This window comes from Ursus maritimus, unplaced genomic scaffold, assembly GCF_017311325.1.
Source record: "Ursus maritimus isolate PB19 unplaced genomic scaffold, ASM1731132v1 scaffold_12, whole genome shotgun sequence".
In the NCBI taxonomy this organism is placed as follows: Eukaryota; Metazoa; Chordata; class Mammalia; order Carnivora; family Ursidae; genus Ursus; species Ursus maritimus.
The window spans coordinates 68,229,825-68,246,639 of NW_024423564.1; the positions used below are offsets into that span (position 1 = coordinate 68,229,825).

Consider the following 16,815-nt stretch of genomic DNA (forward strand, 5'->3'; position numbering starts at 1 on the left):
CTGCGCGCGCCGCCTTACGGTCGTCCTCAGGCCGCCCTCGCCGGCCCTTGCGGCGCGCGCACCGGGCCGGCCCAGGCTCCCCACTCGGGCCGGCCGGCTCGCGGGTTTGCTCGCCCCGCCCCCCAGCGCCGCAGTTGGGCGCTTGCGCGGGGTGCGTGGCCGTGGCCGGGGTCTCCGCCGCAGTCGGAGTCGCCGCCGCTGCCGCCACCGCCGCCGCCTCAGTCAGTCAGTTCCCAGCAATGGCGGAAGGAGGTGAGCGAGAGGAGCTGCTCTCGCCGTCGCCGGTCTCTCCGGCTAAGCGCCTGTGCTCGTGGCCCAGCCCGCAGGCTCACCACCCTCGCGGTTCGCCCGGGGCGGCCAGCGGCGGGGTGGGGGGCGTCGGCGGCAGCTGCCTGGCCCCCGGGGCCCGCCCCCACCTGCAGCCCGAGTCCTTGCTGGACTGCGCCGCCAAGACGGTGGCGGAAAAGTGGGCGTACGAGAGGGTGGAGGAGCGCTTCGAGCGGATCCCGGAGCCCGTGCAGCGCCGCATCGTCTACTGGTCTTTCCCGCGGAATGAGCGGGAGATCTGCATGTACTCCAGTTTCCAGTACCGTGGCGGCCCCGGCGCCGGAGCGGCTGGCGGCGCCGCGGGGGCTTCTCCGGCCGAGGAGGGGCCGCCGCCGCCCCCCGGGGCCGCCGCTCCGACCGGCTCCGCCCCCGGGGCCGCCGCGGCGGGGGCGTCCCCCGGGCTGGGCACAGCGGCCGGAGCGGCGGGCGGCGGCGGCGAGGGGCTGCCATTCCGCCGGGGCATCCGTCTGCTGGACAGCGGCTCGGTGGAGAACGTGCTGCAAGTCGGTAGGTGCTAGCCCGGCTCCTCTCTGGTGCCTGGCCTTCTTTTCCGCAGGTGCCTTCTCTCTGCGGGAGCCCGTGGCCGAGATTCCGGCTTTCTGCCCAACTCTTGTTCCCCTGCCGAAGGACACACTAGTCACATAAAAAACTTTTCTCAACATCTCATTCAGGTCCACTGCTGCTCTTTCCCCCCTCTCGCCCTCTACCCCATTTCTTTTTGTTCCAAGAGCAAATAGATCTCTTTTTTACTCTTAATTGTACACCCCACATCAAAGGCAAAAGGATGGGGAGGAATGCCTTTTTGGATGAAATAATTTCGGAAATGCGTTTTTCTAATTTAAGTTTGGAGAGAAGAGAAATCTTAGTGAATTTGGAGCAAGCATCTTACAGGGAATGTTTGAGGGACAGGCTGTCAAAGGCAATCTGTAGTCTTAGCAGATTGAAGCTGGGTATAATTAACTTTAAAATAGAAAAAAAATCAACAAAATACTGTGCATTTCAAACAAGTAAAATTAGCCGCTTTAATATTTTTTTCCCCTGGACCAGTGGTACTTGGGAATCTAGGCTGCGGACTTAACAATAACCGAAGATGGAAGTGTGACAGCTCTGTTCTCCACACCCCCACCCGAGGAAAAAAAAGCCACACAATCTGGAGTGGGGGTGGGGTCTGTCTTCCTTGTCAGACTAGGGTAAATCAAAAGCTGGTCACGTTGGGTTTTTCAAATGCTTCTCATTTAACAAGTCTTCGAATTTGCTTTTGTTTTATCTTTTGGTTGGTGGGAAAGTGAAAAATGATTTCTTTTTCTTTTACTCCTCCGGATCTTCTAGTCAATTTGTTAATCTTACTAAATACACAAATACAGTAGTAGACCTGATATGTGGAATGGTTAGGGAGAAAGGGGGAAAATGACATTGTTTAACATTGAATTGCTGTGTGGAAAATTAAAATACTGATTTTTTTTTTCTGTTTGGGTTATTGTAGCATTCTGGACATGCACATTATGCATTTTATTGTACAGTATATGCTCATATTTATTGAAAAAAGATTCATTTTTGAAAGGAGTTGGAGAAAGGTTGGAGAAAGGTTGTTTTTAGAATTAAACAAGCACTGAACACATACACAGGCATGCCAAACATCTAGCTCTCTTTACCCAGGTAAAACTAATATATTTGAATTTTTTTTCTTTCGAAGAGTGGTGCATTGTGGTGTTTCATATAAGTAATCTACTTCTGGTTATTGAGAATCATTGAATCTTCTGTTTCTTTTTAAAACAACAGTGTACCACAATTTCTTTTGCAAATGTGAAATGTAAATTTATCTAAATTTATCCTGTTTCAGAATACAGTGACAGTGGATTGAGAAAGTTTTATTTGGAAAAGGCTAGCTAGCCCTTTGTGCATTTATATTTTTGAAAGAATGAGTTGAATAATTCAGATAATTAAAGTGTACAGCTTGAGTACTGAAATATTGAAAACATGAAGGTGAATGTAGGCATTTCTCTATTAGTCTGTAAACTTTATTTGTAGGAGTTTAGATCAGTTAACTTTTAAGATTCTTGTTTAAAATATTTTAAATTGAAAGGTCAATTTAAGTGGTCGTTTTATAGAAGGGATGGATTTGAAAGAATTTTCAAACTTGAGGGGGCAAATGAAGGACAGGAAGAGTTTTAAAGAGGTATATATTTTGTAAGTGATTATAATGTCAAATTCAAAATGAAATCAGATTTTGTGGGTGATGCAGGTCATGTTTAAATCAGATATTTTTCTTTCATGATATGATAGTCGGCATGCTTATTGGGGTAATGAGCTCTTATATGATAGTTTGGGGTCTGGAGAAAAGACACATAAGCACATTTTCTGATTCTTACCGTGGATTTCATAGATAAAGGTAGGAGACTGAATTACTTACTTTTAGGTAATGCTACTTGAGATCCATGAGCTGTGTAATCTTTATTTTTCTTAACCTTAATTTATGCTAATGAGCGTGGAAGAGAAGGATATTCTATTCTGTAGCATTTCGAGTTCTGTATGCTGGCATGAATCACCTTTTATTATATGAAATTAAGACTCATTCCTCATCTTTTAAACTTAAAATGTGAGTACGTGACTTAATTTAGATGATAGGTTTTATAAAAGGTTTTATAGAAAGTATTTTATAAAACTATTTATAGAAGAGATGAGTGAGGAAATGATTTGTATATAGGAAGATAGTAATCATATTTTTCAGTTTGTAACTTCAAGCTCAATTTAATTACTCCGTGGTGCTAATTTTAAAAATGCTGCATATTTCCTTGATGTTGGTAAGCCATAGTTGTAACTTCAGAACTGGGAAGTTACTGAAGGCTGATGGTTTATAAAGGAAAGGAGGTTAGGGTATTTTTATAATAATATTCTTTTAAGGAAGGGATTCATAAGGAGATTTAAATGGAGAAAACAAAAAGACCTCAAAATAAAAATAAGTAAATTTTTAAAAATGAAGAAAACAGCACAACACAAAGCAAAAATTTTGAAGGAAAATAGACAATAGCAAAAAGATTTGTGCAAAGGGTAGGTATATTACGTTCAGTAACTTCTGATTACTGGAATCTGGTAATGGGAAGTCATGGACTTGTTGAAAAGCAAGTACTCTGTAGAAAACATCAGATTTTGAATCAGAACTGGAACTTTCCCAGCTTGATGTAAACAAATGGGAGAACTATAAGCTGTTATGTTCAAAGGATACATTTCTTCTACATAACAGTACTGAATCAGAAGTATTGTTCCTTTTAAAAAGGGAAAATTGTAAATTAGTCTTTTCATGGACATCTGTAAATTTAAAGCTGTGCGAAAAAGACTTAGACTCTGATCTCTTAGTATTATGAAGGTGATAGAGTTCAGATGTTTTAGATATTTGCATTTTTTTTTAGATTGGTGATTTTCTTTCTTTCTTTTTTTTTATTTTAATTTTTTTTTATTATATTATGTTAGTCACCATGTACATCCCTGGTTTCTGGTGTAAAGTTCGATGATTCATTAGTTGCGTTTAACACCCGGTGCACCATGCAATACGTGCCCTCCTTACTACCCATCACCAGTCTATCCCATTCCCCCACCCCCCTCCCCTCTGAAGCCCTCAGTTTGTTTCTCAGATATTTGCATTTTTAACCTGTTTAAGAAGTCCATGGAAATTAACCGTAGTATAAACTTTGGAAAAAAATACTTATTCAGGAGTCTGCAGATGGTATAAGAATGGGATGATTATAATTTACTAATAGTTTTAAGATGTTGACCCTTTTTTTGCAGTTCATCATATTTTAAATTAATTTATCTGTGCTTGGTAAAACTTAAGTAGGTTTGTGACTTCTCAGGGAAATCTGGATTGATTCAGGGGAAAGAAGCATTAACATGACTAAGAGAAAGTACCCAGGGGTCTTTGGATGGTCTGACAATGCTCTGTCACTGAACCGAGATTGCAGTTGTTGGATAGTCACCTTATACTAATTCCTTTTGCTGTTCAATTCCTTTGGTTCAGTACATTTTCTTATGCCTATTATATCTCAGAAATGCTGTTAAAAATAAATTCAATTGTGTTTTTTTAAACACTAACAGTTTTTCTCTCTTAAATGTAGAAATATTTATTTGGATATTTAGATTTTAAAAAATCAGGTAAGAGCATTCAGGGACCTACTATGCTGGTATATCTTAATTATATAAATTCTTATATATTGTTATACATATTTTATATATATTATATATCATATATATTCATATATCATAATTTACATATGTATCCAGAAATTTTCATAGATTATGACAGTTGACTTCAACAAAACCCCATATTTTTAGTCCGCACATTTTCTAGTGAGTATAATTTGTCCTTGGATGTTTTCAAGACGAGAGCCACAATGCTGTGTACTACCTTACATGGAAGAAGTATAATTACAAAGACAATAATGATTACAAGATCCATTTCAGGAAGTTATTCATAGCTTTGATATCAAGTAATAAGTTTATAATTATGAGTACTTGTACATTATCAATAAACTATGAAGTTTTTCTATAGTACAACTTTTGTGAACTGCATTGTGACAAGTATTACAGTTGATGCTTTTTATATATAATTTGTTTTGATCTGTGTTTTGGGGGAAACAAAAGATATCCTCACCTAAAAAGGTTTATAGTATTGTGTGTAAGTCAGAAGAGTTATAAAATCATAATAAAATTCATGTGGGGAAAAATGAATTTACATTTAAGCTGTTCCAGCACAGAAGATAGCTGCATACCTTTAAGGGAAACGTGGTAAAATTTTTTAAAGTAGAAATTTAGCAAGTTTTAAAATCACATTACTTTTTTTTTAGCAATGAGTTCTCTCCTTCCACCTGCCCCCAACACATCACACAAACATCTTAATATTTAATAAATGTTTGTTAAATAATGAAGGTTAAGAACGGACTTATCAGCGTTATAAAACTTAAAAAGAAAAGAGTGAAGCCTGAATTTTTAGTATTCATGTGGTATTAGAGGATATTTGGAAACTTCATACTTGTGCATATTAATAAACTGATAGCATTAAGTAGTATGAATGTTACATGTGTGTATCTTCTATGTTGGCCATCTGTTTTGTGTGAAGAATGGTGACTTATCATTTTCTTCAAATGAAAGCTTTAGATGAATTCTTATTGAGGTGATTTTCTCAAAGATAGAGCTTTTAGATTTTTAAAAAAATTTTTATTTAAATTCTAGTTAATTAACATACAGTGGCACTATCAATTTCAGGAGTAGAATTCAGTAATTAGAGCTTTAGACTTGAAAGATAATGAATAAACTAAAGATATTGGATTTTATTTTAGAGGTTATCTCTATTTTAGGAATTAAAAAATATATTATTCAAAGTGAGTACAAACTCTAAATTTTGAAGTGAAAGGGCTAGAAATTTATTTATGCCTATGTGAAACAATTTCATTTCTCTTGTTTCAACAATGACTATTAAAAATTAAAGCATTAACTGTCAGTGTTCTGTTATGGTGATGGTTATATGAATATATGTAAATGTGTTAAAATATATAGAACTATGCCTAAAAAGTCAAGTTTACTATAGTATACCTTAGAAAATAATTTTTAAAAAAAAATCAAGGCATTAATATGTCCGTAAGTTAATGTATGTGTAAGAGAGATACTAAAAATGCTGTATTAGTTTCCTGTGGCTGCTGTGACAAATTGCCACAAACTGGGTGGCTTAAAACAACACACATTTGTTGGCTTACAATTCTGGAGGCCAGAAGTCTGAAATCAAGATATGGCAGGGCCACGCTCCCTCAGAAACCTATAGGGGAATCCTTCCTTGCTTTTTCTAGCTTCTGGGGGTTTGCTGGCATTCCTTGGCACAGAACTCTAATCTCTGTGTTTGTTGTCACATGGCATTCTTCCTATGTGTCTCTGTCTTCACATGGCCATTTTATAAGGATAACAGTCATATTGGATTAGGGGCCTACCATACTCCAGTATGACCTCATTTTAACTAATTACATGTGCAGTGACCCTATTTCCAACTAAGGTCACATTCTGAGGTACTGAGGGTTAGGCACTGCAACATACCATTTTTAGAAGGACACAATTCAACTCATAACAGCTTCTCATACTTATTTCTTGTTGTGTAACAGAGTTTCATGTGAATCTTAAACTTTTCTGCATTGGCTATGTCTTAAATTAGAAATCACCACATTCATTTTATTAGGTAAGGATTATTTCAATTTAATTGATTCAATTTGCATGATTGATATTATTTAGTATTTTTAGTACATGTGGAACTTTTTTGGTGAGTAGGTGGTTATTTAAAGGTTAAACCTGTCATTTTTTATAAAAAATGATGGCTGTGCAGTACAGCACTCAGGATATACATGCATGGATGAACAGATTACTGTGGGATTTTTTAATGCATACCCTTAATAACTTGCCTTTGGAAATAGGTAACCCTGAAAGCATATGAACCTGTCTTAACCTGTTTCCAGACCCCAAGTTATATGGTTTAGAATTAGTGTTTGATATTGGAAATAGACTACAATCCATTCCAGATCACTTTTTTTTTAGGATTTTATTTATTCACTTGTCAGAGAGAGAGAGCACAAGCAGGGGTAGCGGCAGGCAGAGGGAGAAGCAGGTTCCCCACTGAGCAAAGAGCCCAATGCGGGACTCGATCTCAGAACCCTGGGATCATGACCTGAGCCGAAGGCAGACACTTAACTGACTGAGCCACCCAGGCGTCTGTTTCCATTCCAGATCACTTTTATGTGAATTTTCCACCTTGTAGTTTATTTATAGGCTTCTTTCCTGATACAGGCAGCATGCTCCTTGGCCACTTTTAGCATATCATTGAACTAGTATGCCAGTGAAATCACACTCATTTTAATACTAGCTTTAACATTATATTATCATATGCTAAATTACTCTGATACTTTTTCATGTCATATGTAGCCAACTGATTAATTTTAGGTTTTCAGTATTGAAAAAAATTGTTTCCCCCTTAGAATGTATAATGTGATATGCTATAAATTGGTGTTCAGTAAATGTTTATTGAATAAATGAGTAAATTGTTATATAAATCTTTTATATTTATGTAGTATAGACATATCCCTTCATTGATTTATATGTAATGGGAGCCAAGGAGATATACTGGCAATTTGTAATTTCTGGATGTTTCTGATTTTTAAAATATTACATAGATTAAAAAAACACCCTGGAAACATATTAACTAGTTCTTGATTCATTCATTGAATTTTTTTTTAAAGATTTTATTTATTTTAGAGAGAGTGCATGTGTAAGAATGGCGGGAGGGACAGAGGGAGAGGGAGAGAGAGAATCCCAAGCAGACTCTGCATTGAGGGTGGATTCTGATGTGGGGCTCGATCCCACAACCCCAAGATCATGACCTGAGCCAAATAAGAGTCCCACACTTAATTGACTGAGCCACCCAGGTGCCCCTCATTCATTGAATATTTAGTCACTTGTTTTGTGTAAGGCTCAATAAATAACTGTTCACCTGTTTTTAGTGGACCTCATTCCAAAATATTGTGTATTTTCCTACCTTAGAGCATAAATCCAAGTTGGACACTAAAGCCTAAGTGTCTAAGTATTACAGTTGTTGCCATTTTATGTAGGTAGGGGGTTATAAACTGAGTGGGTACTTGACTCTAAGAGTTTCTCTGAAACCAATTTTTGAAGTTTTATGTGTATCTTTTTTGGTCATTTGTTTGTTTCCCGTTATAATGGAGTGATGAATGTGGTATGCAAGGCGATATAACATTGTTACCTTCTTTGAAAGTAGACTATTGAATCAAAAGATGAAATACCGTTAATCCTAGTGCTTTTCTTGCTATTAAGAACAGTTGTTTGTATACTTATTATCATTTAGTCTTTAGGGAAATGCAAATTATAACCTAAGGAGATACTACTACTAGTACTACTACTACTACTACTACTACTACTACACACACACACACACACACACACACACACACACACAGTAGTATGGCTAAAAATAAAAGGCTGCCAGTATCAGTGCTAGCAAGGATGTGGAACAACTAAGAACTGTTGCAAAATAAGGGATGCAAAATGATACACTCACTTTGAAAAACAGTTTCTTATAAAGTTAATCATACACTTAATCATAAGATTCAGCAACCCTATTCCTAGATATTTACTTAGAGAAATGAAAACATCTGTTCATAAAAAGACTTGTACTTAAATATTCAGAGCAGCTTTATTCAGAATAGCCCTAAAATAGAAACATCCCAAGTGCCTATCAGATGGGTAATAGATAAATCGTATATCCATACAGTGGAATACTATTCAGCAATAAAAAAGAACAGACTATTGATAGCCTGGAAGCATGGATGAATCTAAAAAGCATTCTGCTAGGGGCACCTCTGTGGCTGTCAGTTAAGCATCTGTCTGCCTTCGGCTTAGTTCTTGGTCCTGGAGTCCTGGAATTTAGCCCCACGTTGGGCTTCCTGCTCTCGAGGAGCCTGCTTCTCCCTCTCCTCTCAGCTCAGTGCTCTCCCTCTCTCTCTTTCTCAAATAAATAAATAAAATCTTTAAAAAATAAAAAAATAGAAAGCATTTTGCTAAATAAAAGAAGCTAGATCAAAAAGAGTATATACAGCACAGTTTCACGTATATGAAATTTTATAAAGCCCAGAGCTATAGTGACAGGAAGAAAGTCAGTAGTTGCTAGGGTGCGGGGTAATAGGGTATGAGAGAACCTTTTTGGGTGATGGAAATGTTCTATATCACGGTCATGGTAGTGGTTACATGACTGTACTTAACTTGTCAGAACTTACTGAATTTCATATACTTAAAATTGGTAAATTTTATCGAATATAAATTATACTTCAAAAATTTGATTTTAAAGGAAAGAATAGTGGGTTTCAACCTCGGTTTCACATTAAAATCACCTGGGCAGACAGTGTCCATCCAGAACTCACTCCAAATTACTTGAAAATGAGGACTCAACTTCAGAATTTTTAAAAAGTTCCTAGATAGTTTTATGTACAGCCAAGGTTAAAACACTGCTATGAAAAATGATATTGGTGTTATCAGTGTTTTAAAACTTACTGCAGGCAATCAAAACATTATGTAATATTTATTACACAAATGCTACAGACCACATCATTTTTCGTTTCTACTTCAATCCATTTTGTTTTACCAATCTTTAGGTTTATTAATGGATTTTAAGGAAAATTATTCTCTTACCACTTAAAGACTGTGTGCCTGTGTTTTGGAAAGGTCTTATGCAAAAGTGTATAAATTCTTTGTCATTATCACCATCAAAAGACGCTTGTCTAAATGTAATGCCAACGTATGATTTTCTTCATGTTTGTTCACTTATTCATTTGTGAAACTTATATAACATTTTGTAATGTTCTGTGCCATATAGAACATAATTTCTATATTTAAGGAGTACATAGTTTAGTGTAGGATACACATGTAAAATGACATTTAACACAATGTTTCATAATAATAGAGGTAGTTACTATGGAGGCAAAGAGTAGGAAGTGATTAACTGAAGAAATGGGGACAGCTGAATGTATTGCTCTATTTTGATATAATTCCAATTATAAGAAACATTGAAATTATGTCTAAGATTACAATAAAGTTTGAAAGCACCATTTATTGCTTATAAGTTAGATTAACCCTTCATGAAATTTCTTCTGTATTGACATTTCTATGCCCTGTAATACTCTAGTCCATGATGATTCAAAGGAGTAACATTGGCAGGCAGGAAGATGACAGAAATATTACCAGCTGTTAATCCTTTTTACTCAGAATAAATTTTACAGATTTCTGTCTTTAGAATGCCTTTGTTCTCTTCATATAATCCCCCTTTTTCCTTTGTTTTTTTAAAAAGTATTGCTTCCTTTAGGTATAGATATATGATAGAACCATTCAGCAAAATGGATTTTGGTCTATCTGTTATCGGTGGTCTGTAAGCAACAGGGAAATGTATTATGTCTTTGAAAGCCTTGGAGATAATTATGTTTTTTTTTTCTCTATTCATTCATGGTTTTATTGAATGGAAGCCCGCAGCATTAATACATTCAGGAAAAGCCAGACTGTCAACACCTGATAAACTGACATGACTGGCAAGCATCACGTACACATGTTGATGTTAGCAATATAAAATTCTTTCTCACGTTATGGTTCCCTATTGCAAAAAAATAATCTTGCTAATTTTTTTCTCTCACTCAATATTATGTTATTATATTCTTTGCTACCATATGTATTTGCAAATATCTACCATATATATCTTTTGATATATTATCTAATATGACGTAGGATATATATTATACAATATGATAATATTACATATTATCACATATATGCAGGGACTATGCAGCAGGTAGTCTCAGAATTCTGGCTCCTTGCTATGTCTGTTTCATTAGCTGTGGATGGGCAGAATGACGATACCAACCATTGTTTCAAGGATAAATTATCTTTTTTTTTTAAAGAGAGAGAGCACCATGGGCGTACCCTTGAGCAAGGGAGAGGGAGGGAGAGAGAGAATCTTAAGCAGGCTACATGCCCAGGGCTGAGCCTGAGGTGGGGCTTTATCGCACAACCCTGAAATCATGACCTGAGCCGAAATCAAGAGTCGGACACTTAACCGACTGAGTTACCCAGGTGCCCTTCAGGATAAATTAATTACTAGGTAAAATATTTAGAACAGGGCCTAGCAATTATTAGGTGCTATGTAAATATTTGTTGTTATTAATATAATTACTGAAAGTATTCTGTATTTGTTACCTTTCCTTCTTCAACATTCTTCCCACCTCTGAAGTCTTTTCAGTCTGACTTGTGCTTTCCTTCACTATATTAAAATTGATCTCTTAAAGGTCACCAGTGACCTCATGACTGCCAAACACAGTAGCCTTTTCTGGTCTTCATCCTTCACGACCTCTGATAGAATTTTCTGTAGTCTACTGCATCTTCCTCTTGAAATACTTCTTAGATTTTAGTTTTATTTCACCATTCTGGCTTTCTTTCTGCCTTCCTTCTTTTTTCTCTTATCCCACAAAAATAGGATGTCCCTTTTTGCCCCAAACTTTTTTTTTAAGATTTTATTTATTTATTTGAGAGAGAACCCCCCCCCGCTGAGCAAGGAGCCCAGTGCAGGGTTCAATCCCAGGACCCTGGGATCATGACCTGAGCCAAAAGCAGACACCTAACCGACTGAGCCACCCACGCGCCCTGCCCCAAACTTTCTAATTCAGCAATCTTATTTATTTCTATAGCTTTAATTACTGTTTTATGAACACAAGATAGCATCATATAATGTAGTGGTTTAAATTCTCTTTAAAGCAGTTCTACTCATTTTCAAATTAAATCTTAGATGGTATTTCAGTTTTTGCAGCAGAAAATTTGAGCTGTGTGGAGGATTGGGGAGGGGCCCACAACTTAATCAGCTTGGCCAGCTTCCTTTTGCCTCCATGAAGCACTTCCAAATAATAATGTTGGTATTTGAAGTCAGGAGATCTGCCTTAGATTTCTCATCTGTAAAAGTGTCAGGATTTTTGTGAGATTTTAAACGAATATATGTGGAAGCACTTTATAAATGTCATTGTGCAAATAATATAACTTTTAAATCTATGTTGTTGTTTCTCCCTCTGGAATTCAAGATCAGCATGTATATTTGCCTGTTAGATATTTCTAAATGATTATTCTACTGCCACTGAAAATCAGCATGTCTGGTAAAGGATTAATGTCCAGAATATATTAAGAACTCCTACAATTCAACAACGAAAACAAACAGCCTGATTAAAAAATGGGCAAAGGAGTTGAATAAATACTTCTCCAAAGAAGGTAAGCAAATGGTCCATAAGCACATGAGAAGATGCTTAACATCGCTAATCTTTAGTGGAATGCAGACGAGAACCACAAGGGACATCCCTTCATACCCATTAGGGTGGTACATATAAAAGAAAACAAAACACAGAAAATAACAAGTGTTAGTGAGAATATGGAGAAATGGAACCCTTGTGCATCACTAGTAGGAGTATAAAGTAGTGCAGATGCTGTGGACTGTTTCTCAAAAAATTAAACGTAAAATTACCATATAATCCAGCAATTCCACTTTTGACTATATACCAAAAGAATCGAATACAGGAACTTGAATAGATGTTTGTACACTTTTGTTCAACAGCAGCATTAGTCTCACTAGCCAAAGGTGGAAGTAACCCAAGTGTCCCATCGACAGATTAATGGATAAACAAAATGTGGTGTAGACATAGGATGGAATATTATTTAGCCTTAAAAAAGGAAGAAAATCCTGATACATACTACAACATGGATGAACCTTGAAGACATTATGCTGCTTTTCAGATGTATAACCTTGGATGACAAGTTGCTTAACCTTTTTGTGCTTCAGTTTCTTCATCCAAAAAATGGAGACACAATACTGTCTCAGAAAATTTATATTACAGTTAAATGTGTTAATGTATTCAAAGTCAACCTGGAATTTCTTACACATTTTAGGGGTATTTTGAATCTTAGTTCTCTTTCTTTTCTCCTTCCTTGCCTCTTAAAATAGTCTGTACCTCTATTTTTTTTTTTAAAGATTTATTTGAGAGCGAGCACGAGCAGGGGTGAGGGACAGAGGGAGAGGGAGAAGCAGACTCTGTACCTCTATTCTAAAAAGTGCCATTTCCTTATCTACTTAGTTAAAAGTGAACTTTCTTTCCACTTTAGTCCTACGCATTGATCAGCAATTGAGTACCTATTATGTTCTTGGCTCTGGTCTAGCCATTGAAGACATGGCAGTGAATAAAACAAAGGTCCTGCTTTCATGGAGCATACATGTTAGTGAGGGGACAGACCACACTTTGCATTTTCAGTCTGTGTTTTAATTGTTGCAGGTATTATCTTCCCTTCCTGCAGGTACTTCCAGGGCAAGGACTGTATCCTGCAATAAATTCAGCATCTAGCACCACACCTAGTTAGTTTCATACTTTTAAGTATGAAAGGTTTTTGTGGAAATGAATTGTGAACATTATCTTGTTCATTTCTGTGACTTCCTTTTTTTTTTTTAAAGATTTTATCTATCTATCTATCTATCTATCTATTTATTTATTGAGAGAGCGCGTGCACACACATTAGTCAGGGGAGGGGTAGTGGGAGAAGGAGAGGGAGAATCTCAAGCAGACTCCACACTGAGTGCGGAGCCCGTTGTGGGGCTCAGTCTCACAACCCTGAGATCATGACCTGAGTCAAATCAAGAGTGGGTTGCTTAGCTGACTGAGCCACCCAGGCACCCCCTGTGACTTTCATAATAGTGATTTCCAGCACTGGCTGGTTTACACTTTACTCAGGTCACTTGAGGAGCTTTGGAAAAATATAGATTCTGTGCTTCGACCCTTGGAAATTCTAGTTAACTAAGATTGGAATGGGATTTAGGAATCTCTATTTTAATGAACTGTCCAGTTTTAAATGTTTGGGAACCATTGCTCCATAGCATTTAGTACAGTGATTTACATAGAATGTGCTTAGTAGTGTTGGTTGAATTGATTTATTGACTGACTTATACAATAGGTTGTTCCAAATCAGATTTGGAACTTGTGGGTCAAATCGAATTAAATGGATAGACTGGATTCAGGAAAGAGTTACATGAAAAGTTGTTAACTCCACAGTACTACCATTTGCTGATGTTAGGAAAATCACCAGTATCTATCATTTGTTGTTTTATTTTTTAAAATTATTTTTTATTTTTTAAAAAGATGTATTCATTTATTTGAGAGAGTGGGGGAGGAGCAAAGGGAGAGGGAGAGAGAGAATCTCCCCTCTGTGTGCGGAGCCCAATGCAGGGCTAGATCCCATGACTCCGAGATCATGACCTGGGTCAAAATCAACAGGACGCCTAAAAGATTGAACCACCCAGGTACCCCCTTTGTTGTTTTTAAACGCTAGTTCTTAGCATATTTACCCAAAATAATTCTCTACATTTTAATAAGTACATAAGTTTTTGAAAAAGCATTGAAAAATTTAAAAGTATTTGAACAGAACTGATAAGTAATCTCTGTGAAGAGGAAGGGGAATGAGTGGTGACCAAGAGGAAAATTCGTTTAATCCGTATTGCTTGAATCATTTTATGATGACAACCTATTTATGTATTTCTTGTATAATAATATAATTAAAATAAGTAATAGATAATATGATTTTTTCAGTTGCATTTTTTTTGTTAAGCATTTTTAGGCTTTAAGTTAACATGATTTAGAGAAATGTCATCTTACTTTTATAAACCTGATTAGGTCAGGGGTTCTTAACCTGGCATCTATAAATAGCTTTTAGGGATCCATGAATTCCTGAAATTATTTTCAGATTTTACAAATGGATATGGAAATTTTTCTTTTCTTTTCTTTCCTTTCCTTTCTTTTCTTTCTTTTTCTTTTCTTTTCTTTTTTTTAAAGATTTAGTTATTTGGGACACCTGGGTGGCTCAGTCAGTTAAATGTCTGCCTTCGGCTCAGGTCATGATTCCGCATCCTGGGATTGAGTACCACATTGGGCTCCTTGCTCAGAGGGGAGCCTGCTTTTCCCTCTGCCTGCCACTCCCCCTGCTTGTGCCCCACCCCCTGTCTCTCTGACAAATAAATAAATCTTAAAAAAGAAAGATTATTTATTTTAGAGAGAGTGTGGGGGTGGAGGGGCAGATGGAGAGTGAGAGAGAGAGAATATCAAGCAGACTCCCCACTGAGCACGAGCCCAAAGTGGGGCTTGATCCCACGACCCTGAGATCATGACCTGAGCCAAAATCAAGAGTTGGATGCTTAGCCGACTGAGCCACCCAGGCACCCCATATATGGACATTTTTCAAAGAAGACAGTTCATAACTTTCATTGGATACTCAAAGGGATCCATGGCTCAAGTAAGTTCAGGAGCCACTAATTATTTATGTAGAAGAATCTGCTCTATTTGATAAAAATTCTGCAATTCTTCTGTTGCTTTTGAGCCCTGATATATAATATGGGTGAATGTGATTCAGTATCTTCTTTTATTCTACCCATTTTCAGATTATGAATAGAATACTTTATTTTTAAAAAAAAATAACACAGCTCTGCTATTGCTACTTCTACTAGTTAAATATTTCAGTTTTGGCATCTCTGACATATTCATCTTTTTCTGCTACTTACTAAATGCTGCTGTGTAAGTCGTTTGTTTGTTTCAGTAGAATGATGGCTTGACATCATTGTGCCACAGACAGCTGAAGTTTAATGATTTGCACTAGCTGAAATAAAGTAACAGCCTATGAGGTTACTGAACAGAGTGGGCCATAGCTACTTCTTTATTGAATCTTTCTATGGAATTTGGTTTTTTAGATTGTGTTTCCTGGGAAGCAGACTCTGAGATGGAGATTGGCTTGCAGAAGGTTTATTGAGGAACAACACTTGTAATGGAGTAAGGGATGCAAGATTTGGAGGGCAGAGAGATTGAACTGATGGAGTTGCCTCAGAGACTTTAGTCAATCCTTTTGGGAACGCTGGAGCTAGTATGATATTTAAGTGTTATTTGGAATTAGATGTGGGTTGACCTGAAGGGAGAAGGCATAGTCTTGGGTGGGGCAGTTTCTGTGGTAGAGTTGGAGATGAAACTATGTAGTTTCCCTTTCCAGCTTTATAGGAAGTGCTTTCAGCTGGTGGTTTCCAGCTGTCACCTGGTTCAGGTCTGTCTCAGTTACAGAGAGCTGCTTTACCTAAGATCACAATTTTCTAGGGGCAGCTTCCAAATGGCTGAACAAGGTTGGGTTAAAAGATCCTAACATGGGGCTCCTTGACAGGCAATACTTGCTCCGAGAGCCGTACCTGATTGTCAGGCCTGCATTGTAGTTTGACTACTTCTTCTCGGTCCTGCTTCTGTTGCCTTTCCTTCATAGGTATCGATTTCTGTTAAGTATCCTTTTTTGTGTTTTTTTAAGATTTTATTTATTAATTGACACAGAGAGAGACACACAGAGAGGGAACATAAGCAGGGAGTGGGAGAGGGAGAAGCAGGCTTCCCACTGAGCAGGGAGCCCAATGTGGGGCTCGATCCCAGGACCCTGGGATCATGACCTGAGCCAAAGGCAGACGCTTAACCAACTGAGCCACCCAGGCGCCCCTCTGTTAAGTATCTTGCATCTTAAACTCCTTCGCCGTGCCTGCTTTCAGAGAACTTAATCCCTGATACCTTGGTCGAGGGCAGTTTGTTGAGGAGAACTTAGCTGTGAGCTGCTAGCATCCTGGAGTTGGAGGAACTCTCCAAGCAGTTAGAGGAATGAATGCCCTGGTCTTGAAGGGAATATTGGTCACTGTACTCCTTATAGTAAATTCACACCATGTCGGAACAACTTCTCGGTGTTCTGTTTGGTTTCTTTTTCTGAGGACTCACAATAGTTAGATTAGTGGACTAATTAACTACAACGTCTGCCACTACAGTTAGTCCCTAGATCACGTCTGATGCTTACTGTCTCCCTCTGATCTCCATT

The 16,815-nt window shown here is 37.8% G+C and overlaps 1 protein-coding gene across 1 annotated transcript in view; it reads left to right on the forward strand.

Moving 5' to 3' along the window:
• The first annotated feature begins 239 nt into the window (after nt 1–239).
• Nucleotides 240–16,815, forward strand: part of ZSWIM5 (zinc finger SWIM-type containing 5) — a 197,658-nt gene continuing 181,082 nt past the window's right edge. Inside the window, exon 1 of the mRNA XM_040627363.1 lies at nt 240–834. Within this exon, the coding sequence (XP_040483297.1) occupies nt 240–834 (595 nt within the window). The remainder of the gene's footprint in view (nt 835–16,815) is intronic.